The 27,699-nt window shown below is 36.3% G+C and overlaps 1 protein-coding gene across 9 annotated transcripts in view; it reads left to right on the top strand.

The window, feature by feature from the left end:
- The window catches only part of LOC150076391 (protein tweety-like), a 291,082-nt gene that overhangs the window by 144,572 nt on the left and 118,811 nt on the right, over window positions 1–27,699 (top strand). For all 9 annotated transcript variants that reach the window (XR_016547803.1, XR_016547802.1, XM_090387163.1 and 6 more), the window contains exon 9: window positions 24,219–24,274. Coding sequence is in view for 7 of the 9 variants with exons in the window: in XM_090387163.1 (XP_090243289.1) it covers window positions 24,219–24,274 (56 nt within the window). In the remaining 2 variants the exon portion in view is untranslated. The remainder of the gene's footprint in view (window positions 1–24,218; window positions 24,275–27,699) is intronic.

Here is a 27,699-nt window from a genome sequence, read left to right as displayed (position 1 = left end):
ATTCATTAATATACAAGAAAAAAAAAAAAAAAGTTACAATGGAACATAAAATGTTAGACAGGGAACCATGTGCACGAGGTTGATGAGGGTTATGGAGGCAGTTGTCAATAATTAATTGCATTTGTAGTGATGTATTGCCTCACCCTCTTCTCCCATTGACTTGAATAAATATCACTAGGAGGAAAACTTTTAATGTACAGAGAGAAATATAACAAAGCAACCAGTTACTGTTTATAGCATGTGTCTGTCCGTAATACATGTATAGCCTTGCTTTAACAAACTATGTGGGGATAATGCCCATCTTCTAAATCGCTGTCCAATAAAATTGAAAAAAAAAAAAAAAAAAAAAGCATGCAGCCACCACATGTTATCAGAGAGTGCTCTCCTATGTATTTGCAGGGTTCTCACAAAATTTCATAATGCATTGATTTAAAATGCTACATAAAAATAATTAGAATTTTAAAACATATTAATATAAGGAAAAAAAATGAATGCACCTGAAATGTAATGTAATATGTATATTTCCTAACTATTTTTTGTTTTATTTCACAAACAGTTTGTACTTCTGTCCTGCAATCTCCTGCCAGTTTTATCACTATATCCCATTTTTGAATCTCTCAGTTAATTTCAGTTCACTTCTTTATTTGTTTGCACAATTTTATTTAATTTTTTAGCCATTTTACCTAAAATTTAAACACTGCCAGCACAGATTTATTTCTAGGATTGTTATTAGTGGTGTGACATGATTCATCACTGTGACCTTGAAAGAAAAATCCAATCAAAAACTGGAAACAACAGCATTGTTCCCTCCCAAAAATACCCATAAGAAACCATTAGCAGGTGTGATCTTTGATCTTTTGGGATTGTGAAGGATTATTCCAATTGATTACAGAGTCTGAGGATATCTACCCAGGAGTAGCTCACCACTGCTCTTCAAAACTGGGTTTTGGCAACCCATTGTCCATTTTTCACCATTTTTATGGTGTGATGTATTAACCTGGGCAATGGTTCTGTTCCAGTTTGTTGGAAAGGGAGTTCATACAGCACCTGACAGGTGGCCAACTTTGTCTTTTATTTATGGAAAAAGTTTTTGATTTTTTAAAATTCTGCTTGCAGTAAACCAGTGTCTGATCTTTTATTAATCGATTTAATTATTGCATGTGACTTCTTAATTTTTAATAAAAAATCTAAGTATTTAAAAATGTTTTTAAGCATTTAAAAAATATATATATTATTTATGCTGTAAATGAAACAAAAAAAAAAACACATTCATAAAATATAAACATGAGACTAATAGCTACTTACATTTTCCAGTTAAGAGCACAAAATTTTAAAATAATATATCTGCATATATTTTTATGTATGTATTTTGTATGGAAGCAGAAATTTTCAGAAACTTTTTATTCTGCTGAAAATGAAAAAAACCCTTTACAATTATTAAAATATAAACATGATCCTGGTAGTAACTAGTCACTTCCATTTTCCACTGCAGAAAAACTTTGAGTTCAAAATGATGCATCTGCATATATTTCTGCTTGTATACATTATTATATATGGAAAGAGAAATTTGCAAAAACATTTATTAATGCTATGAAACTGATATTCACTTACATTTAGTAGTGCAGAAAACCATTGAGGGAAATTTCAAAATTACATGTGAACACTTTTTTTTTCTGCTGAAAAATCTGGTCTGCAGGCTCAATTACATATTCAGCTGTATTCCTTAATTCAAAATATTTTAATACCAGAAAGATTAAACAATTTTATGTTAAAAAAAAAAAAGATGAAAATCTAGAGTGCTTACTATTCATTCACTCAAAAAGCTTGACTCAAATTATTACAATTGGGGTTGCAGGGAACAATCCTTTACAGTTCTTGTTCTGTAAAATTTTCCTCCAAAAGTTAGAGAGTAACAATGAGTTACCTTGAACTAGAATGGTAGTAACTACCGTTCAGTGCTGAATCAAAATATTGGAGTGAGGCATGTTAGGGCCCACATGCTGCACTTTTTGCAACTTTCATGTGAAAGTTGGCAAAATTTTCTTGGTGCATTTACATAATTACTCTGTCAAAACTATAAAATACTGCCTTTGAAAACAACTAGAATAAAACTGGATCAATATTTAGGAAGGCAGGGAAAAAGTTTGTCATTTAGCCTGAATCACCAAAAAATTGCAAATTTTTTGTTCACTTGGAATTTGACAGGTCCTACATGACCACTGCTGTATGCCTGCTGAATGAATGAAAATGTGCTGCCATTATAGAATTAAGCTAGCCAAATTGGTTAAATTATAGGTTGAAACTTTTGAGTATGGTAGAACAAAGTAGTCAAAACACATGCCAGCTGGGGAAATTGTTGAGATCAACAAGGTTCCCAACACTAAATATTAGTAACGAAATGGCAAAATGATGAAAGGAAGCACACATTTCTGAATCTAAAAAGGGAGGGGGAAGAAGGAAACAGTAAGTTTAATAAGCAAAATGAAGCAATTGCCAAAATAACTGTTACAATAAAACCATTGCTTGTCATTCAAGGTGTGGTTACATACAAAATTGCCAATGTTAAAAAATCTCATTCAGTTGAGAAAGTTCATTTAATTGTTTTAACAATGAAATATCCTCTTAAACTTCTTAGCATGCAAAATTAGTGATATCAAAATTACTGGAACAAGTGAAATCCTCTTTGAACAATGATAGTTACCTTGGCCACAGTTTCCCTTTAAAATTTGGCTGCTTTTTGAACATAATGCTTGTTTAGAAAACGAAATTCCTCTTACCTTGTATAAATTATTCGTCGTGAATCTCATTCTTTCCATATATATAATTTCCAGTTATTTCTCTACCTTCAGTAGAGAAATAACTGGGAATTCTCCAACAAGAAGTTTACCACAGTTCTGTTTAATCTAGAAGAAAAGTACAAAAGTTCTTTGCTAATCAAAAAACTAGACAAATTCCATTATCTTTCAAACCATAAATTATTCTTGCAAATGCTTTATAAACAAACTTTTACTGGAGGTGGTCAGATCCACATTTAACTATAACTGACAGTGAAAGACGTTTCTGCACAACATTAAAACTCAATAAGCAGCTGAATAAATATTGTCATTTTTATGACTATGCAGAAAATTTTTAAGGCGGCATCGTTTTAGGTTATATCTCATATTGTGAATACCTTCACAACGAGTTGCCATGATATTGCACTACTTCGAATAAGTACACTTCACCTAAGGAGAAGACTAATGTTACTTATTCTCAGATAGGTACCACCACCCAGACGGCACTGTTTCAGGGCTATTTGGCCCTTCTTCGGTGAGTGGGTAGGTACCCAAGTGATGCAGTGATGGCAAAAACAGTTATGAAGTATAACTCCACAATATGAGAGATGCCTGATGGTGTATGATGTATTTAGACTAAGGCGCATTTAGGGCTAGAGCCTCAAGCTGCGAACAAATTCATCTCTCATATTGTGGAGTTATACTTCATAACTGTTTTTGCCATCATTGCATCACTTGGGTACCTACCCACTCACCGAAGAAGGGCCAAATAGCCCTGAAATGGTGCCGTCTGGGTGGTGGTACCTATCTGAGAATAAGTAACATTAGTCTTCTCCTTAGGTGAAGTGTACTTATTCGAAGTAGTGCAATATCATGGCAACTCGTTGTGAAGGTATTCACAATATGAGATATAACCTAAAACGATGCTGCCTTAAAAATTTTCTGTTTATTCAGAAATGGCTGTGTATTATGATGCTAAAGCACTTTATATATACATAGTCCAAATTTGTTCGCAGCTTTGAGGCTCTAGCCCTAAATGTGCCTTTGTCATTTTTATGTTAAAAGCCTATGTTACTCCATAGGTCCCCCCACTTTTTCTTTCAATTTCTCCTCACATTTATCGCTATGGGCAAGCAACACTAACAATTAGCAGCCACATGCAAATATACAACAAGAAACGTATTCATAAAAGTGCAGGAACATTGGACATAAAAGCAGAGTGGGGAAATAATTATGCCTCAAATACAAACTCAGTGATATGTATGAATTATTTAGACTTGGATTATTCATAAATATCAGTAGATTCCCAAGAGTAACAAGGTAAACAAGTATCTAACTATATATATATGATACAATGTAAGTTACTTCTTATAATTGGTAATTCTTCTTTAATGCTGCCAAATGGCATTTGCGACTTCGTTTTGATATTGTTCTCTGTCTAGCGCTGCGTGTAGAATTTGTGCTGTTGTCATGTGAAGCCAGGTGTTGATGTTATCTAGCCATGCCATTTTCTTTTTGCCTGGGCGTTTCTTGCCTTTGATCTTTCCCTCCAGGATGAGTGGTAGTAGGTGATATTTTTGTTGGTTCCTAGCAATGTGACCTAGGTATTTACATTTCCTGCTGATGATGGTTTTGAGCAGGTCCCGTTCCGTGTGCATGTCCTGCAGGACCTGTACGTTGGTTATCTTGGCTGTCCACGGGATTTTCAGCATTCTTTGGTAGAGCCACATTTCGAAGGCCTGGAGCTTTTTTGTAGTGGCTGATGTTAGAGTCCAGGTTTCTATACCGTAGAGCAGTATTGGCCAGATGTAGCATTTCAATGTGCGTAATTTGAGTATGATGTTCAAGCTTCTGTTGGTGAGGAGGGTTTTCCACTTGGTGAATGCCTGCCTGGCTTGTTCAATTCTGCTTTTGATTTCCGCCTCATGGTTCAGCTGGTCATCAATGAGTACTCCGAGATACTGAAGCGGTGTATTTGCTCTAATTTTTCATTGTTTAGTTTGATCGTGATTTTGCTTGCAGTCCTGCTGACCTTCATCACCTTGCCGGACGCCTTTTTTTTATTGGAATTGGGTCTGTCAGGTCATTGTCATAGCAAAGCCGGGCTGTTTGATTCCAGTAGAGAGTGTAATAAAGTTGATATCATTGTTTTCAAGCCCAAGTTTTCTCAGTCGGTCAATTAGACGGTCATGGTCTACTGAATCGAAGGCTTTCTCGTAATCAATAAAACATATATACACGTCTTTTTGATATTCATAGCACCTTTGTAGCAATATTTGTAAACAAAAAATTGCTTCTCTGGTGCCTAGTCCCCTGCAGAATCCGAACTCTGTTTCCTAGTGCACTTTCGCACTTACATCTTATCCTTTGCTGAATCACCTTGAGGAAGACTTTTAGCACCTGGCTCATTAGACTGATCAGCCTAAAGGCTTCGCATTTCCGGCTGGTAGCCTTTTTTGGTAGGGCCACGAAGATGGATTGGAGCCATTCGGATGGAATGTCATTGTTGTTGTAGATTTGATTGAACCATTTCGTTAGTTGTTGGATGTTGCTGTAGTCTAGTTGTTTCAGCAGTTCCACATGAATCTGATCAGGTCCACAGGCCTTGCCTGGCTTTGTTATTCGGATGGCATGTTCCACTTCAGATGTTAATATGTGGAGATTGTCTTCCTGTGTTTGTTGTTGCATTTCTGCCGGTTTTCTGTTGGTGCTGAACAGATTGTATATATAGCTCTTCCAGGTGTCGAGTTTGGCTTGTTTGCTTAGTATAGGTTGATTGTTGTCCGTATATAAGCTTGGGATAGGAGCCGGTTTGTAGATGTTTCCAGCTTCTTTAAGCTTCTTGTGCAGGTTAAAGTTGTCATTTTTCTTGATTAGATCTTCGATTTCTGCACACTGATCTTCCATCCATTTTTCCTTCGCCTTCCGGATTTCCTGTTTGATCTTTTGTTGTATTTCTTTGTATTTTTCCCGGTTGTTGTTGCTTTTGAATGTTCTCCGTTCATCCATTAGGTCTAGTATGTGCTGGGTCATCCACCGTTGTTTCTTTATTGACGCCTGATGTCCTAGCAGGATTTCTGCTGTTTCATTGATGCACTGTTTGAGTGAACACCCAAACGCTTGCACGTCTGTTGTTACTGCTTCGATCGATCTGATTGTAGTGTTGAGATGAAGCTGTACTTGTCGCCTGTTGGCGTTGTTCTTCAGTTTCTCCAGGTCGATTCTTTTTGTTGTGCTTGTGCGTTTGACTGCTCGTAATTTGAGACGTAGTGTTGCTATTACTGGGTTATGGTCTGATGATATGTCAGCTCCAGGGTAAGTTTTTGCCTTGAGGACACTTGACTTATATCTGATGTTGATTAAGATGTAGTCAATTTGGTTCCTGACGATATTGTTGTCAGAGTCTTGTGGTGAGGTCCAGGTGTATAGTCGTCGAGGTGGTAGTTTAAACCAAGTGTTGGCAATGCTAAATTTTCCTTCTTGGCAGAACTGGACGAGTCTGTCGTCTCGTTCATTCCATGTCCCCAAGCCATGTTCTCCGACTATGTTTTGTAGCTTTCCTTGACCGATTTTGGCATTAAAATCACCGAGGATGACCGTAATGTCGTGCTTCTTCAGCGACTTTAAAGTGTTGCTTAGCTTGTCGTAGAACAATTCAGTTTCTTGATCGTCTTTGTCCGCTGTTGGTGCGTAGACCTGGAGCACATTCAGGTTGATCTTGTTGCCTGCTAACTGTAGTATTGCGATTCGTTCCGATATTGGGATGAAACTGGTGACTTTGTTGGCCAGTTGTTTGTGGACAACAAAAGCGATGCCGTACGTCTGCTTGGTGTTCTCTTCTCCTCCGGAACAGAAGACGTGGTGGTCGTTTGATATAAACTTCTTTGTTCCAGGCCATTTGGTTTCACTTAGCCCAAGTATGTTGATGTTAATGCGTTCCATTTGTTGTAAAGCATTGGCTAGTTTTCCTGGTTGTAGTAGGCTTCTAACGTTCCATGTAGCTAGTTTCAGAAAATTCTTCGACGCAAGCTCGGAGATTCTTAGCACCCCTGTCCCATTCAAGGGACGCCGAAACTCAGGGCCGTGGTTTATTTTGCTTGCTATCATTGAAGTTTTCAAGGGAAGGATAATCCAAGTAGTTTCCCGTTGCTTTCTTGGATCACAATTTAGTTGAAAAGGTCGTGTGTGGACCTTTTGAAACGGGTTTCGTCTGACGTCTCCACTGAAACCTTTCCGCCATGGGAGGCCCTTCTGGGAGCATATAGCTCCCGATGGTATAACTTTCAGTTTCTTTAACGTACGCAAACTCTCTTGCCACGTTAAGGCACCGTTTCTAGACATTATAATGATGTCAATTGTTGATGTAATTGGTAATTACATCAACAATTGACATCATTATATAGCAACAATATGGTGAAATACAAGAAGATAGCATATTTCACCATATTGTTGCTGTATGGTGAAATATAAGGTGTTTTACAGGAAGTTACAAGAACTATTTAGTCTGTTTACAATCCTTTTAAAGACAATTCAAGAAATAAGATTAGTTCATAAAATTTTTATGAAGCACATCTTCTACAATATGATGGTAGAATGTATAGCACTTCTATGCTGTTGTGAATCTCTCTCTTACATGCCAAAGTGCTTAACAAGTGCTTAACATTTGCATTTACAACAGAAACAGCCAAATTTAAGTGACAAAAATAGCATTGATAATGATGCAGATTTATTTCACAATGAAAGTTTCATTCAGAAACTAGCCTATTTAGTAGATATTTTTGAAAAACTAAATATTTTGAACAACTTGGGCAAGACCCATGTCTTGTCCAAGTTGTTCAAATAAGTATCAGATGGGGAAAAAATGCTTGGAGTTAAAAATTAGAACAAGGGGAAGACTATAAAAAAAGTAGTCAGAAAGAAAGATAATAGTAAAGCTAAAATAGAAGAGGGCATTTTAGAATACTTTGAAATGAAAGGAAGAAAGGAACTGAAGACATTGCTGAAATGGAGGCAATCGCAAATAGTCTGTTTTTGTGGCAGAAAAACATTATGAAAAATATTATGGGAAGGCATATAACAGTTATAGATTAAATTAGACCTGAAAGCTGAAGGTAAAATAGTATCAAGGATACTTTGCATTATACGGAAGTGTTTTTTTTTTTTTTTTTGAGTAAAAATGGTTGTTAACTGTACCAATATATAAAAAAGAGAAAGCTAAATGTGAAAATTACAGAGGAATTTCACTCCTCAGTGTACTAGGTAAGATGTATACAAATACAGTCGATTCCGGTTATTTGGGACAAATCGGGACTAGTACATTTTGACCCGATTAAGCAGCTACCCCAATTATCCAAAGTTTCACGTAAATAGTTAAAAATACAATGTACCCCCCTCCCCCTTTTACAATTAGTTCACTGTACAATCAAATCACGTTACGACGAACTCACATAGTAAAGTACCGTTCACTATACGATGTGCAGTAAGCGTCGGTCATTGTGATCACGTTTGTGAATTTAATTTTAATTCTATTAAACAGCGATTCTAATTAGCGAAAATAGGAATATTATCCACAGGCTATAAAAGTAAAGATATATTAAGCACAAATTTACCCTTTATTACCTTACCAATTAAAAAATTAAACGATACGTGAAATTCGGAAGAATATACGTGATAATCGGAATAATTAATACGTACTGTAATATGTACATACTAACTAAACTAGTTGACATTTCTGTTCACTGACATTTGTGGGTGGGGTTAAAATATTAAACAGTAAAAAGATAAGCAATCAATAACAAAAAACATGGCGCACACAAATTGCAAGTAACACAATATGCGTAAGTGGAAACGGAGTAACGAGTTACAAAGCTTTAAAAATAGGAATGAAGAGAAGATTCTGAAAATTATTTTTTTTATATGATTGAAGATTCCATAGAAGTGTAAACACATTTTACCATAATAACCTACAGAATTCCAGCTGTCAGTATTATCTCAAATTCAGTAAGATCGAGTTTACTATCTGTTTATGATAGATTGCACTATCAGAAAAGCCCAATAAACAGGTGACTGCTAATTGTTTTTATTGTTTTATGGTTGTGACCTCCAGAAATCCGACCGAACCACGTGGTACGGTCAGAGACAATCGTAGGGTAATCTCCAGTGCTGCGGTCTCCTGCCCCAATTAAATGGCATTTTGTCCCAATTAAGCGAAGTAAACCCTGGCTATTTTCTTGATTGGGTTCTGGTTTTTAAGATTTGTCCCAAATAAACAGCTGCCCCGATTAACCAGTGGCCCAAATAACCAGAATCCACTGTATTTTGTGGAAAATGGTTAGAAGCATTATTGAATAGTCAATTTTTGTAGCAAACAGAGGATGTCAGATAAATTATAGAAAAATTACTGAAACATAACAAAAAAAAAAAAACTGTATTTTGGATTTGCTGGTTTTGAAAAAGCATATAAAAAAATTTAGAAAATTGTGGCATCAAAGGTCCTCTTACCTTTTAAGAGGAATAGACTGTTTATAATAATGGAAAGTTGGAGGAAGTATTGGAGAATAGTTTAATTAAACTGGGAGTGACGCAGGGTGGCACCTTATTGGCACAGCTTTTTCTAATTTTCATGCACCATTGAATAAAAGAATGAAAATTACTAAGAATTTTACCATGGGAAATGTAAAAATTGGGTAATCATTGTATGCTAATGAAATTTTGCCATTAAACAATGACTTGTAAGAAGAATTTCTGAATAAATAAATACGGATCTAGAAATAGTCTTTAATGAAGATGGAAGATTAGACATAGATATCGGTATATAATTAAAGCAGAAAGTGTTTAGAAAGCAAGTTAAAGATTTTCATTTGATGCAAAAAAAAAAATGTATCAAATTGAGCTGAGAGTTGAGTAAAAAAAAAAAAAAAAAAAATGTGTGTGTGTGTGTGTGTGTGTGTGTGTGTGTGTGTGTGTGTGTGTGTGTATATATATATATATATATACACACAGTCGAACTTCCCTATAACGAATTCGATAAATCCAGCAAAAAAATTCGTTATAGAGAAATTTCGTTATACAGAGAATATCTTTTTTATTAGAAATTGTTATTTAATTAGAAAATGAAAATGAATATACATTTATTTTTAATGTATTTTATTTCAAAAACACTTATTTAAATTACTTTTACACAATTTTCGCCTGTAAGTATCACAAATTTAAAAAAAAAATCTGTAATTTTCATTTGCACAGTACAATTAAAAAATGTCTGATTCTCAAAGAAAACCTCACATTGGTTCAGAGCATTAAAAACATTATCAGGAACATTTTCACAAAACTGTAGTCCCATACAAACCGTTTTAAAAGCGTTAATCATTTATTCACGAGTTGGCTTTTCTACGGGTTGTTCTGATGTGTCTTCAGCGTCATGGTTAATTTCTTCGTGATCATGGTTGCATCTAACACTGTTCAGCAGTATTTCATCTTCATTTGGATGTTCTGTTGTAGTCAGATCTTGATCTCCATAAACATAACTATCCAGTGTTATTTCATTTTCGGTGTTTCCGGATGATTCTAATAATGTCCAAAAGTTTTTCAGTTGTGAAAGGGGTAGTTCACCTTGTTCATCCAGTCAATGTTCAACTTCTGTATTCAATGCAAATCCCGCTTTCGAAAAACAATTTTGAATAGTGTATTCAGTGATATCGTTTGTCCAAACTTTTGCCAGTTCAGAGATGCAATCTCTAAGGTTAATTGTAACCTCCAAGTTTCTATTTTCTGATAATGCATTGACAATCTTCAATATTATTCTCTTTCGATAATGAAATTTAAAATTTTTAATAATGCCTTGGTCCATTGGCTGGAGTTTTGACGTCACGTTTGGTGGTAAAAACAATAACTTCACACTTTTAAGTTTGGCAGAAATACTGGCAGGATGTGTTGGACAATTGTCCGTTACCACCACGATTTTCCTTTTTTCTTTTGTTATACACTTGTCTAGTTTTAATATCCAGTCTTCAAAGATATCACTGGTCATCCATGCTTTTTTATTAAAGGTGTAGTCAACTTCCAAAAATTTTGTGCCTCTAAAACATCTTGGGTTTTTTGATTTTCCGATGACTAAAAGTCTTAATTTTTCACTTCCTGTCATATTTGCTCCAACTAGCACAGTGATTCTTTCTTTGCTTTGTTTTCCGCCAAAACATTTATCATCCTTAAAAGCAAGTGTTCTATTCGGTAAACATTTAAAGAATAAACCCATTTCGTCAGCATTAAAAACATCCTTAGGTTCATATTCTTCCAAAATCTTCTTTAAGGTATTGTTCCTCCAACTGTTCCAATCTTCTTCATTTTCTCCACAAATAACCTTTTCCACAATTCTGTGGCGCTTCTTAAATTTATCTAGCCACCCAGTGCTCGCATTAAATTCTGTATGTCTCAGGGACTGTGCAAATTTCAGAGCTTATTGCTTAATTATTGGACCTGATATTGGTATATTTTTTTCACGTATCATTTGCACCCATTTTAGAACAGCTTTATCAATATCTTCGTATATACACAACTTAATTCTCTTCTTGTCTGCTCCTCCTTGAATTGCATTTAAAATTGATTCTCGATTTTTTAAAATCATAGATAAGCTGCTTGCAGGTATGCCATATTTCTCCGCAATATCTTTTTTCTTAAAACCCTGATCAATATCATGAAGAATCTTTACTTTATCATTAATACTTAAACACTTTCTCTTTGACATTGTTTTCGCAAATGTAAAAATTACTGGACTGCAGCTCTTGCTCATACATACCACAAACTTCGCTGCGCTGGCCATATAGTGAATTTTTAGTACAGTCAGTCCTCGTATAACATGTTTACACTACACGAATTCGATCATACACGATTTATAAATAGGGGAACGATATCGTATAACACGAACCGAATTCGCTTATGCACGATTCGCTTTTGTGTTTACAAGAAATGGCAGTCGAACACAGAATCACCCCCAACTGAACGCAACACGATAGGAATGAAGAGAAAATTCTGCAAATGTATTTGTTTTTTATATCAGTGAAGGGGAAACATATTTAACCATAATAACGTAAAAGCCCACACAATTCCAGCTATCGGTATTATCGCAAATGCAATTAGATCGAGTTTACTACCAGTTTATAACAGATTCCACTAGCAGGAACGCAAGTGGAAATTGTTTTAATTGTTTTATGGTAGTAATAAATATATTAAAATAAATTTTCTGTTTATACTCCGGGACGACCAAATGGTTTACAAGATACACAGAATACAAGAAACAGCACCGTATTCAGCAGTCACGGGCTTGAACCCCGGTCACTCAAGGCACGTGTACTTATGCACCCGCACGCCTGACCACTAGGCTACGGCGGCCTTCTAACCCCCAGAAATGTGCTTTAGTAAAATGTGAGCTAGTGAGGTGTTCATAGTGTGTATCTGCCTCTACGATGTTGTTTATTCAGTTGCTACACGTGCACAGCTTTGTTTATTTGTATCAAGCTTTCCTCCTCATTTTGTAATTGTGCTTTATTCCCTAAAAATTAGTAAAATACTTAAAAGGTGTGAAAAGGAAGCATCCTGGTGAAGACTCTACAGATTTAGAGAGAAAAAGAAAAACAATATCGATAAACAAAGGCAGACTGGATCAAAAATTCTTATCCGGGAAATTTTGTAGTGGCCTCATACTACAAACATATAGCCTGCGTTAATGGCCAAAATCACACTGGCCTCCATTCGGCCCACCGGAGTTTCCCCGGTAAGGCTTATGGGCCAGTCCACCTCTGTCAATAGAGAAAAAATATGAAATTGTGAAACCCTTTTGAGCGAAATGAAAGACCATGTGATATTGCACGTGCTACAGACCTAAATGAGGCAACGCCGAGAATTACAAAGAATGTAGAGAAATTAAAAACAGCTTTCATAGCAGGAACAACTCAAAGTGTAATTAAAATCCATTAGATTAAAACACAAAGAATTGGAAGAGATAGAACGGCTGTCATCTGTTTGGATAGAAAATCAAACAAAAAACAAGTTTGCTTACGATAGAAGCAAAAACATTAGCAATATTTTGTTACGTAATAGTCATAATAAAATACGTACGTATTTTATTACGATAATTTGTGTTTGGTAATGTTTTGGTTACAAATGTGCGTTCAGTCTTGGGTGGTCGGCACCTAACCCTATTTTTCCCATAGGGCCTGTTGCTTATATTGCACGATTTTGCATTGCACGAGGGTTTCTAGGAACATAACTATCGTGCTATACGAGGACTGACTGTACCGTCTGCTCAATGACGTCCGCTTGCCAATTCAATAGTGTCACGTGACTTTTCCTATCAATCACTTTGGAGAAATATGCGACTTTCATTCAGAAAGAAAATTTACGGTTAATGTATGCTGTATGTTAATTTTCAGAAAAAAAGCCGACCGGGCTAGCCGAGTGGGTAAAGTACCCGCCCGGCAACCCAAAGGTCGCGGGTTCGATTCCCGCCTCGGGCTTGGATCAAAGTACTGCAAAAACCTTGGGAGGTGCAATATGGCCACAGAAGCCGATGCGCCAACAACTACCAAATCAACAACAACAACATTCAGAAAAAAAAAAAAAAATACAAGACCATATAGTTTATTTGATTGATGACAAATTATTCTAAAAGAATGAAATTAAAAAAAAAAAAAAATTCATAAACCATCTACTGGGAGTCCAGTTAGATGAGAATGGACATATCATATAATGATTGATAGGAAGGTCACATGGTACGGTTGAGGTGAGAAGCGAATGTCACTCAGTAGGCGTTACTAAAAACCGACTATGATAGCATTCTATGTATTGCTGCCGCAGCACACTAAAGGCTTACCGCAGCGAATTTCATTTTCCCCTGAGCCAACATCAATTTACAAATGTATCCTATTTATTGTAAAGTTTATGACCACTTTTAAGAAAACCCATTTGGTTTTATAACTGTAACAAAAATGAAACAAAGACCCTCCTACAGGCATCAATGGCCACAAGTATTCACTAAAAGGATGATTAATTCCAGATGCTAATGCTTAATTTCGGAGGGAAGGAGGTCGTATATTTGAGCGACTGTTTCACAGTAAATGCTTGAAAATCATCAAAAATGCTTTTACTAATTTTTTTAAAAATTCGTTATAGAGAGACTAACACTTCACTACATGGGGTTAATTTTACATGTAATTTCGTTTCAAGGTGCAATGTTTTGTGAAAAAATTTGTAATATAGAGATTCGTTAAATAGAAGCTCCACTGTATATATTTATATATATATATATATATATATATATATATATAACAGCCTCCGTAGCCGAGTGGGCAGGAGCGGGAGTGCAGTAGCACACGCTCTTTGAGTAGACCGGGGTTCAAGCCCCTGACTGCTGAATACGGTCGATCTGCCAACCCGCACTGGATCAGCGTGGCAGATTATGGTCCATTTCCCTCAGCATGAATTGTTGAGGAGGCTTCCACCCTGCAGTGGGTTGATAATGGCTGCACTTTACTTTTTTTTATATATATATATATATATATATACACACATCATTTTTGAAACATCCTGTATATATATATATATATATATATATATACATCATTTTTGAAACATCCTGTATATATATATATATATATATATATATATATATATATATATATATATATACAGGGTGTTTCAAAAATGATGGTCAATAATTTAAAGGTGAAAAGTACAAACTAAAATAAGCAAAAAAGTCCCAGTGAACATTGGGCCGCAAATGAACCGTTTCCAAGATAATGCACATTTTCTGTTAAGATCCACCACTGACTATGAGAGCACTAGTTTAGCAAAAAGCTGTGAATCCTTTGCTAAGGGTGGTTTTATTAAACATAAGATAATACATTTTTGGTTTCAACACCACAGGATTTTATAGATGTTACATGTTACAAAAGGTGTTCAAAATGCTGTTCTTGCATCTGTATGCAGTGCTGTAGTCATCTCTGCATTGAGTTTGAATCCTCTCAGGCATTCCTGGGTCATTTCTGATTTGCGGAAAGGCTCCTTCAACCTGATGCTGCAATTCCTCATCTGTGTTAATGTCAGAATAGTACACCAAGCTTTTTACACTACCCCAGATACAAAAATCCATAGGATTTAAGTCTGGTGATCTGGGAGGCCATATTACAGGCCCACCTATCCACCGCTGACCGTACCTTCTAGTTAGATACCGAGTCACAACTTGAACAAAATGTGCCAGTGCACCATAAACCACATATTCTAGCGTTGCTGAAGTGGAACATTATCATCATCAAGGTGGTCTGGAAGAACATGCTGCAGAAACTGAAGGTACAGCTCTTCTGTTAGCCTGTTTGGCAGAAAGTGTGGTCCAATTACGCGGTCTCCTAGTAGTTCTGCCCAGACATTCAACAAGAAATGTTGATGTCGTGACTCGTGAATTTCATTAGGACTTTTGTTGGACCAAACGGGACAGTTATGAAAATTAAAAATACCATCACGAGTAAACTCAGCTTCGTCAGTGAACAAAATGTTGTTTAAAAATTGGGGGTTCAGGATACACTGTTGCATCCACTGGCAGAAGTTCACTCTGGGAGGGTAGTCTGTATTGCTGAGACCTTGTACATGCTGGATATGGTAGGGGTAAGGTAATTGTAAAATTCAGCACACTATGACTCAGTACACACTCTTGCAGAGCAACCCTCCTTGTCAAAATTCCTGGATTTTGTTCTGTTCTTTCTAACACCCTTTCCTCCACATTAGGTGTTATGCTTCTGGTCCTACCTGCTCGTACTCCATGTGTGAAGCGCCCATGTTCTCTAAGGCGTTGATGTACCCTGGTGAATGTGTGCCTGTTGGGCTGCCTTCAGCGGTGAAATGCTTCCTGGTACAAATGTGCAGCCTCGAGTGCACTGCCACTGGCTTTACTATATATGAAGTGCATGTCCGCATACTCTTCGTTGCTGTAACCTCTTTCCATGTTGACTATCCTTTGACAAGTACTAATATGCCTGCTACATCTCAGAGCATTGAGAGAGGGGGAAAGGGAGAGAATGAGCATAACCTAACCTAAACAAACAAGTCAGTGGTGATTTTGCTTATGGACCCATGTTTACTAGGATTTTTTGCATATTGTGCTCTGTACAGTTAACCTTTAAATTATTGACCATCACTTTTGAAACACCCTGTGTACACACACACACACACACACACACACACACACACACACACACACACACAGGGTGTTCGTGTATATATATACAGCAGACTCTTGATTTACTGGGATTGGATTAACCGGAACACTTCAAGATTCCAAACAAAAAAAAAAAAAAAAAAAAGGTGTTTTTTTTTTAACTAGAATAACTAGAATAGGTGTTTTGCAAATCATAAATAAGCGACAAGAAGTGATGTTATAAGTCGTCATTGGGAGATTAGTGTGCTTGTATAATGTATTTAGGAAGGACAGAGTAGATAGAAGGGGTGTTGGGGTAATGCTTCTTATCAGAAGCAGCCTGAGTGCGACGATAGCTTTCCCGGATTCAAATATTTCACATGCTAGTATAGAGTCTGTATGGTATGAGATAGTTGGAAACAAAGGTATAATGCGAGTAGGAGTAATCTACAGACCAGGTGATTGTGACGATTATGACAAAAGCGTCAATGCCTTATTATGGGTGATTTCAATTTGCCTCTAATTGATTGGAGTAAATGGGAAGGAAACTCGACATGGGAACAAAATTTTTAAATCAACTAGACGACTGTTATTTGTATCAACATGTTAGGGAAAGTACAAGAGAAAAGAATATCCTAGACCTCATCATCACACATGAATCAGATGACATAACAGGGCTGACAGTAGATGAACTAGTAGCAGGAAGTGATCACTGAGTTCTACGGTGGATGATGACGAGAGAGGTAGCAGAAGTAAAAGGCAAAGCAATGGGTTTTAATTTCAGAAAAGGAAATTACGATGCCTTAAGGTACAACATGGCCTCTATTAACTGTGTAGATATCGCGCAGAGAATGAATACAATTGAACTGTGGTATGCTTTTAAAACATTAATCACAGATGCCTTGAATGCGTATATACCATTAAAAAAATACTCCACAAGAAGGGTTCCAAGTTGGATGAATAGTGAAGTTGCCACATTACTTGAGCAGAAAAAGGTGTAGGAGAAGTACTCCTCTGAAGAAAGTGATCAGTCAGTGTGTACTGATACTCTAAAACAGCCTAACAAGTATTTATTGCTATTTAATAAATACGCCATATGCTTGTTATTAGATTCAATCATTTTTGCTGCACTCACATGCACGTGGAGAATTGACAAAATACATCTACATGTGCTGCCCCCTAAACTAGAGTGAGTGAGTGAGTCAGTCTAGTCATCTGGTCTAAACTTTAGGTGTAGTGTGTTGTTAGCTGTGGCAGTGTGAGGTATGTATCACGCTGGCTGTGTTTACAAATCATACCGTACACATTTGGAAAAGGTAATTTTCATTATATTATTTTTAGTTTATTTAAAATAATATAATGAATATTCAAATCCTAATTTTCATCTTTTTTCTTACCCAGAATGAGTGCTACAAAATGTCCTTATCTGCCAGACTTCATTGAGCTAGGCTTCACCTATATTGAAGACAAGGGAGTCGGGAAACCACAATGTTGTGTGCTCTGCCGTTCTATGCAATGAATCATAGAGAAAGAGTAAGTTCCAAGGCCACATGAAGCGGGAACATCCAACATTGTTGTCCAAGCCTCCATCATATTTTCAATGTTTAGAAGGGATTATAAAGAAGCAGTGACTTACTAACAAGGATTCCACAGCAATTAATCAAAAGGATATGGCAAAATCAAGCTTTGAAGTGGCTTACATGATTGCAAAATCAAAGATGCCACACACACAATAGGGGAAATGCTCATCCGGCCAGCTGCTATTCGCATCAACAAAATAATTTGTGGGTCTGACCAAGCACAAAAAGTGACAGCAGCACCATTGTCCAATAATACCGTTAGTCGCCGAATTGAAATCATTACTGGAGACATAAAGGCAAAACTTATTCGACATATCATTCGGAGTGATAAGTTTACTATTCAACTGGACGAAACCACAGATGTTTCCAACAACTCGCAGTTGATGGTCTATGTTCGTTATAAGTTTGAAACAACCACGATTGAACAAGATCTTCTTTGCTGCACGTCTTTGAAAACGACATGTAAAGGAATGACATATTCCACACTATTCACGTATTTTTTAGCAAAGGCTTAACATGGGATTCCTCTGTAGGGTTTAACAGTGATGGTGCTCCTTCAATGTTGGGTCAGCATTCAGGCTTTATAGCTCATGCAAAGCAACACAACCACAAAATTCTGTCAACACATTGTATGATTCACCACCAAGCTCTGGCCATCAAAGGTCTTGTTCCTGAACTAGAGGAGGTCATGAAAAACGTCATTACCATAGTGAACTTAATCAAGGCAGGCGCTTTAAACACGAGACTCTTCAGAACCTTGTGATCCAAAACTGATTCATTACATAAGAACCTTGTTTTCTACGCGGAGACCCGTTGGCTCTCAAGAAGGAATGTTCTGAATCGCTTTTAGGAACTGAGGACTGAAACTGAGATGTTTTTGGTTGAAAAGAAGAATGCCCTCATTGAAAGAATTTCCAACATGAAGTGGTTAGCTCAACTTAGTTATTTAGTTGATATTTTCTCCAACATGAATGCACTTAATCTGCAACTGCAAGGAAAAAAAGGAAAATAGGATTTCTGCAAGTGAAAAAAATAACAGCGTTTCAAGAAAAGCTTGAGTATTGGCTAAAAAAAAGGTAGGACAACATAAAATTTCATCCTTCCCCACCCTTTCTTTGTTCTTGGAGGATGCTGATGGAGTTGATTTCAGTGAAATCAAGGATGATGTGATTACCCACTTAACAAAACTATCTTTGCATTTCAAGGAATACTTTCCTGAACTAGAAAGGTCTATAAAGGGTGATTCACTACCAGTGCGACAAACTTGCAGGAGGTGTAGGGGGCACAAAGACGAATCGGAATCACATAGCATTGCAGGGTCCGAAATGCCTTCGTCATGCAGTAGAGGATGTTGAACAGGAGGTAGCATGAACAGCGATCCCGCTGGAAGTCAGCATTTGCGAACCGGTTCCCAAGGCAGTAGAATGGACAAGTATTCAAACGTTGAACTGGCCGACATGCACCTCGCGTATGGAGCTGCAGACTGTAACGGGCGCACCGCTCTGCGCTTGTACCAGGAACGTTTCCCGTACAGGCGTGCTCCTCATCATATGATTTTCGCACGTGTGCACAGAAGGTTACGTGAGACTGGTTGTTTCACGAGAGGTACCATGAATCGAGAGCAAAGGACGGGGACGCCAGACAATGAGGAGAATGTCCTACATCTTGCAGAAGGCAATCAGAGTATGAGTACTCAAGCGATAGGCCAACGATTGGGTATTTCCCAATCCACTGTATGGAGGATACTGTCAAAACAAACCAAATGAGTTCATACCATCTGCAACACGTCCAATCATTGGAGCCTGCGGATTATCCACTCCGGAGGACTTTTACTACTTGGTTTCTTCAACAGAGTGCGACAGACAGCACATTTGCTGCATCCGTATTGTTCATGGATGAGGCAAGTTTCACAAGAGAGGGAATCTTCAATCAACATAACGTCCATTTGTGGGCTTTGGAGAACTCCCATGGTACACGAACACGTGCAACTCAACACCATTTCTCTGTCAATGTTTGGGCCGGCATTGTTAGAGAACACCTCATTGGTCCATTCCTTCTGCCTCCTCGTCTGGACAGTAGGGCATACTTGATCTTTGTACAGCAAGCCTTGCCCGAACTTATTGAAGAAGCACATGTTCTTCAGTTGTTGTGCCGCTAAATGTGGTTCCAGCATGATGGGGCTCCCCCCAATGACGTCCGCCAACACCTAAACGTTACATTTGGACAGCATTGGATAGGTCGTGGTGGTCCGGTTCATTGGCCTGCTAGATCGCCAGACCTATCATGCCTGGACTTCTTCTGCTGGGGTCAAATGAAGACATTGGTGTATGAGACTCCCCCAATTGATTCAGTTGAAGACCTCATTGCTCGCATCTCTGTAGCTGCTGGGGAGATTCGAGACATGCCAGGAATCTTCCAGAACGTTAGGGATTCCATGCGGCGGCACTGTGAAGCCCGTGTGACTGCTTCTGGTCGAACTTTCGAACACTGTAGCATGTCTTTTTGCCAATGTAAAACTTGTCATTAAAATGATTTCTGTTACACTAACAAGTTGCTGTTTCTGTTCTTTTTCTTTGTTCATGCGATCTCCCGCATGATGAAGGCATTTCGGACCCTGCAATGCTGTGTGATTCCGATTCGTCTTTGTGCCCACTACACCTCCTGCAAGTTTGTCTCACTGGTAGTGAATCACCCTGTATATCAGTGGATTGTAAACCCATTTTTATGTGACTTGACTGAAATCCCCAATAGTGTTAATGGTTTTGCAGAGCAAATGATGGAGCTTGGGTCAAGCAGTCAGTGCAAAATGTTATTTGAAGAAAGACTATTTGGAGTCTTTCTTCAAGGAGTTTCAATAGTCTTTCTCCAAAGACTATTTGGAGTCTTTCTGGTTAGCAATTCACGGTGAATATCCTGTGGTAGCTGGGGAGGCCATGATGCAATTATTGCCGTTTCCCAAGCACCTACATGTGTGAAGTACAATTCGCCACTCTTGCCTTCATAAAAAGCACAAAACGAAACTGTTTGCTGAACCCCAAATACGATGTGAGGTGTGCTCTGTCTCCAATTGCTCCCAATTTTGCAGAACTATTAAATAAGATCGAGCAGTGGCATTATACTCATTAGCTGGGACCTGGGTGATGAAATATTCATGGTGAACAATTACCAAATTTTTTGTGGCTGCTGAAATATTAAAAATAAAGACATTGCATCAAACATATTGTTTGCTTCCTATTTTTTACCAATCTCTCTTCATTTGTCATATATATTTTCTGTGCAGTTAGTGTTTTACCTACGTTGGGTAAAAAGAACTTTCTGATAAGCAGTTTTGGGTAATGAAGGAAAAAGTTTGTGAAGCATTGCCTTAAGGTATCCTCAATGAAACTGACAAAATCCTTGTACCACCTTTGTTCAATTGAATACCATCTCTATAAAATAAATTCCTTCTGTCTACAAATGTGGGTCATGCTGATAATTTCCTCACTGGCATATTCTCTTAAGTCTGAATTAACCCACAAGTCTTTCAGAATATAATCCCTCCTAACATGTCTGGGCAGAATTGCAGACACACATACATTCTGACCTAACCCACCTCATAATAATATGTTAGGATCTTTTTCATATGTTACTAAAGTAATTTGTACTTCTTGCGATTCATTTAATCTAGAAAGTAAGATTTCACTTTATATGTACAGTGAAATCTTACTTTCTTTAACACCCTATTTATCCAACAAATGGTCTGGTTGTGTTTGTTTAATATCATTTGTTCCCACATCAATAATAATGCTCTCTTTCACAATCTGTTGTTAACATCATCAATTGTTGCTCCCAGCAAACACTCTTGTTCTGGTCCGCCTATCTTTATTACAAAAAATAAAAAATTACTAATTTCCCTGACAATCTCCCAATAAAACTAGATCACCTTCAACTACAGGTGTGCATCACTTGGGATGTCACAGGATACTTGAATCCCTGGCAAGCTTCCAGTTACATTTGTTTCTAGCCTCAATCAGGTCACCTCTGAGGTGCCTGGTTGCTTAGCTCTGTCTACTAGACCAACCTTAGAATACATGCCACAGGCTATACAAGTGACGATTTTGTCAATCATACTGGAATTGCCTGCAGGCATTTTTGTCTGATTACGATATCCTTGAACATTTGTATTTTAAATGGATCTTGTAGCAATCATTATTTAGATGAAATTTGAACATTAGAAAGATTATGAAATTTAAATTTACAATATATTACAAAATTTAAATTAACAAAATATTACATAAATTAAACTGTTGATAAAACTTAACTATAATCACTAGAGAAGTTAAATTTAAGTTACCAACTGAAAATTACAATATGCCTGCCAAAATATCAATAACAAGGGCTATCTGAATATTAAGCTGTAGCTTTCCAAATACTTATTTACATACAAAAGTAAACAAACCTATGTGACTATGGGAATTCAAACTATATATTAACTACAGTTTAGTATATTAAATGAAATAAAAAAAACCCTCAAAATTATTTCAGAAACTAACCTGCTATGACAAGCTTCAGAAATACAGCCTCACAGTCGACTTACTTGTTTCAGCAACAAATAAAATACAGTCGGTCCTCGTATAACATGTTTGCATTACACGAATTTGATCATACACGATTTATAAATAGGGGAACGTTATCTTATATAACACGAACCGAATTCGCTTATACACGATTCGCCTTTGTGTTTACAAGAAATGGCAGTCGAATGCGGAATCACCCCAACTGAACGCAACACGATAGGAACGAAGAAGATTCTGAAAATGTATTTGTGTTTTATATCAGTGAAGGGGAAACACATTTCACCATAATAACGTAAAAACCAACACAACTCCAGCTATCGATATAATCGCAAATGCAATTAGATGGAGTTTACTACCAGTTTATAACAGATTCCACTAGCAGAAACGCAACTGGAAATTGTTTTTATTGTTTTATGGTAGTAACCCCCAGAAATGTGCTTTAGTAAAATGTGAGGTGTTAATAGTGTATCTCGGCCTTTACGGTGTTGTTTATTCAGTTGCTATACGCGCACAGCTTTGTTTATGTGTATCAAGCATGCCTCCTCGTTTTGTAATTGTGCTTTATTCCCTAAAAATGAGTAAAATACTTAAAAGGTGTGAAAAGGAAGCGTTCTGGCTAAGACACTGCAGATTCAGAGAGAAAAAAAAGAAGCAATATCGATAAACAGAGGCGGACTGGGTCAAAAATTCTTACCCCGGAAAATTTGTAGTGGCCGCATACTACGGTTTATGGCCAAAATCACACCGGCCTCCGGCCCACCGTGGTTTCCCCCGTAAGGCTTATGGCCAGTCCGCTTCTGTCAATAGAAAAAAAATATGAAATTGTGAAACGCTTTGAGCGAAATGAAAGACCGTGTGATATTGCACGTGCTACAGACCTAAATGAGGCAACGCGGAGAATTACAAAGAATGCAGAGAAAATAAAAACAACTTTGATAGCAGGAACAACTCAAAGTGTAATTAAAATCCATTAGATTAAGACACAAAGAATTGGAAGAGATGGAACGGCTGTCATCTCTTTGGATAGAAAATCAAACAAAAAGCAAGTTTGCTTACGATAGAAGCAAAAGCATTAGCAATATTTTATTACGACTTACATATTATAATTTATACTTACGTATTATAAAATACGTAAGTATTTTATTACGACTATTTTATTTAACATAATTTTTTTACGAATAAAATACGTATTTTATTCGTAAAAAATACTTTTTTAGTATTAAAAAATACTAAAAATACTTTATTATAATATAATGTTATTTTTATTACGTATTTTAATCGTTATAAAATACATAAGTATTTTATAACGATTAAAATTACCCGATTATTTATTGTGTTTGGTAATGTTTTGGTTCCAAATGTGTGTTCAATCTTGGGTGGTCGGCACCTAACCCTACTTTTCCCATAGGGGCTGTTGTTTATATTGCACGATTTTGCATTGCACGAGGGTTTCTAGGAACGCAACTATCGTGCTATACGAGGACAGACTTATACATTGAAACAATCAGTTTTTCCCTCTCTAGGTATTGATTTATCACTTCTGATCAAATTAATTTTAATTTTAATGTTTGTTTTTACCTCTTGATTTGGTACTTTTATTTATTTAACACCCTGATTTACACTTATTTTACTTTTTTTTTTTTTTTTTTTTTTTTTAGAATTTCCCTTTTACTTGGCAGTCCCAAAGATATTTACGTGGAAAAATGTTTTGCTTCTTCTTGGCTCTACATCCGTTCAGAAATGTAGAGCTTCTCATAGTGACGTTTAGAATCCAGTGACTATTACATATTCAAAGCTCTTAAATCTAACCTTTATTGGAACAGCTTTTCAATGGTGATGCTACCAAAGTTTGACTATTTGGGGAGCAGGTTTTCAGATTTTATTTAACAGATATTAAAAGTTGAATGGAATGAATGCATTGAAGCAAAAGTTATAATCTTATTGAAGAATAAGATTGTAACTGAAACTAGTATTTCGTTTATACACAAGTTGCTAAACTTTTTTTTAAACATCCCTCATAATGTTAGGATCTTTTTCATATGTTACTAAAGTAATTTGTACTTCTTGTGATTCATTTAATCTAGAAAGTAAGATTTCACTGTATATGTAAACAGTTTCTGTTTTACAGGCATTCTTTCATACTATCTTCAGTGTAGTGCCCAGAGTGTTAATCCATTTTCCAAGGTAAGATATTAATATATATGAACTACACCATATATTTATGTTATGGTTATTTCTTTCTGCAGTCAATCAGGTGTATGGTGCATTGTGGGATTAGATCTCAAAGTTTATATCTAACCTGATATCAGATGAACTGATGATACTAATAATAGAGAAGAAAAATGCATAGAATGATTATAAAACATCAGCGGACATAGGAACCTACAGTAACTGTAAAGTAGTCTGCAATCAAGTTACTAAAGGAGTGGTATGCTAAGGCAGATTGTGAATAGTCTTTTGGCTAAGAATGCAAGGAAAAATGTTAAAGAATTCTTTCCTTATGCTAATAAAAGAAGGAAAGAGATGAACCACACTGGTCGCAGTGGTTGTGAATTGCATAACTGTCGATGATTCTGTGCAGGTTGCTGACAAATGGAATTAATATTTTTCAAGACAGTTGTGCAGAAATTTGGCTTCAACTAGAGTAATTTATTGTTGGAATAAATTTTCAGCAATGAATATTGTTGGAGTTTATTCCTGGTATTGTGGAAATGGGTAGTTTCAATAAATTTAAAAGTATAGACAAATCCTTCCATCATTTGCTAATACCTAAGTAGATCACTTTCGTTGCTGGTAACCCAGAAAGTCAGTTGTCACAGTATTTTGTTTGGAAAGTGATTTATTATAAATAGAACTTTGGGCAATGTGATCAACTGCAGAAAATAGTCCTTATTAGAGTTTTTGCTGAACATTTTATTTTCATTTATTTATTTTATTATTTATTTATTTTTTCATTAATTTAGTCTAAAATTAAATTGAATAAACTTGTTTTGATAAGATCACCAATTGACAATTTTGGTAAAAATTTCATGTTAATGGTTATAGTTGTATTGTCCTTGGTAAATTATGTGGAAAAACACCATATACACAAAAAAAAAAGAATGATAAATGTTCAGATTGTATCTCACACTGTGGGAATTGCCAATTAACTGTCAAGCATATTATTTTCTGGCAATTTTTGCTCATAGTGGCTACTGACTAAACCAGTAATGTTGAGAGAGAGAGAAATTAATTAAAATTTATTTGAAATTATTTTATTGCAGTCTTAAAATAGATTTAAACCACATAAGGAGAAATAAAAGTAGCATTCTTTATTCATTCAAAGACTTTTCAGTTGTGCAAAAAAAAAAGTTTAAAGAGAGGGCTGCTTGTCCATTAGAGATGATCCTTACTTTGGCCACTTCCCAACTTCAAAAACCAGTGATTCAATCAGTCATATTCGTGATCTTATCAGAAATGATCAACATTTAACTATCTGAAAAATTGCCAGTTGAAATTGGCATTTCTTATGGAACATGATTACAGAGAGTGACAAGTTCTTGCATATCAAGGTATTTGTCATTATGCTGCTAACCCACACCTTGTTTCTTCCATTATTACTCGTGAAAAATCATGGGTGGGTGGATGGATGTGACCCAGAAACAAAGGCTCAGCCTTTGTTTCTTCTCAGTGGAAGACTCCATCTTCTCCAAACCCAGAAAAGGAAGACAATCTCAATCAAATGTTGAAGATCATGCATATAATTTTATTCCTGCAGGGCATCATTCCTTATGAATTTGTACCATGTAATCAAACAACCAACCAGGAATATTGAAAAACAGTTTTAATGTGATTGTATATCTCACAGGATTTAGATCCTGTGAAATTTATATATATATATAAATGTGTAGTTTGTAGCATAAGTATATAGTTTGTAGCATAAGTATAGAGTCTGAAAAGATGGAAAAGAGAAGTACACAGTGCCTGAACTAAAAGAGGTTTAAAGGAAAGTAGAAAAAGGAAGTAAAGTAGCAGTGAAAAAGTGAAAATTTTAAAAACCTAGTGCAATAATGAAATGGGACTGTGGAAGAAAACATACAAAAATTACAAATTACCAAATAAATAATAAAGAGATATCACTGTATTCAGATATGGGAGGGCAAATTTTGGAAAGAAGGCCGAATATAGGGATGGCAAATATGCAGAATCTGAGTACAGTAAAAAAAAAAAAAAAAAATACATGGCCAGCCATTTCATCAGAGGACTACTCCTGACCATGTATCAGGCACTGCATTTCCAAACTTGTCTATCGTACAAGAAAAGGGAAAAAGCAAATATCCGGCCCCTATCTTAATACCATCAGACAAGGTAGTCCCTATGCAGTGTAAAAAATTAAGTAAATAAAGTTAAATATAATACAAATATACAAAGTTGTGTACCATGCTGTAAGGGGAAAAAAACAGTAAGTTGATTAAAAAAGTGTAGGTAAGCAAAAGTGTAGCCAAGTGAAGGGTAAAAATTCTTGAGGATGGGGAAAGGGAGAAAAAGTAGTTAAAAGAAGGCGAAAGTAGCTATAGGATGAAGGATAATCGGAGCATTCGTATCACCCCTCGTATTACAATAATAGTTTTATGAACGAGAAAAAGGAAGTGAAAAGATAAAAATTGTAGAAAAAGTCAATAAAATTACTGAACTTACTGGGTGTGTAAGGCTCAACTGGTATTTGTAAGCGTTAGTAAAAATAGGCTTGTAGAGAAGAATGACAAACCGAAACGAAAAGTAAAATCAGAAGAAAGCATTACCTGGAGTCATTAAGCCAAACGGAGGAGAGATGCACACAACCTAGACGCAAAAGGGAAACAATAACCAGTCACCGTGTTATATAGCTGTAAAAATGTGAATAGGGATGACCTCTATTGTTGAAACTGGACACATAAAAAAAAAAAAAAAAAAAAAAACCATTGTACTATGGGAAAGATGGTATAAAGGCCTAAATACATATAACACTAGACATAAGGCCGAAAGAATAAATATTTGCAAAGGAACACGTCAAACAAAAACAAGTATAATTCAGATCTACAGGAGATGACTATCCAGTGAAATTTTAGATGATCAGAGAACAGGGTCTAATTAATCATGGCTCAAACTTCTAAATTAACTTGCAGCTGTAGATAGAGGGATGCACTTTTTGAGTTCATCAAAGGTGAGTGAATCCATTGAAGAGAGTAACAGTGCATCCAGCAAGGAAAGTAAAAACTTTAAAAATTCGGGGAATCAAATACAGCTAGAGTCCAGTAGCTACTTTTTACTTTATTTACTTAATTTTTTACACTGCGTAGGGACTACCTTGTCTGATAGTATTAAGATAGGGGCTGCATATTTGCTTTTTCCCTTTTCTTGTACTATAGACAAGTTTGGGATGCATTGCCTGATACATGGTCAGGAGTAGTTCCCTGATGAAATGCCTGGCTATGTATCATTTTTTTATTGTACTCAGATTCTGCATATTTGCAATGCCTATATTCAAACTTTTTTCCAAAAATTGCCCTCCCATATCTGGATACAGTGATATCTCTTTATTATTTTTTTGGTAATTTGTAATTTTTCATATATTGTTTTCTTCCATAGTC

The sequence above is a fragment of the Mastigoproctus giganteus genome, chromosome 13 (assembly GCF_048544385.1).
Source record: "Mastigoproctus giganteus isolate SK-2022 chromosome 13, ASM4854438v1, whole genome shotgun sequence".
NCBI classification, from domain to species: Eukaryota; Metazoa; Arthropoda; class Arachnida; order Uropygi; family Thelyphonidae; genus Mastigoproctus; species Mastigoproctus giganteus.
The sequence above is the reverse complement of the archived record's forward strand: the minus strand, read 5'-3'. Positions and strand labels throughout refer to the sequence as shown.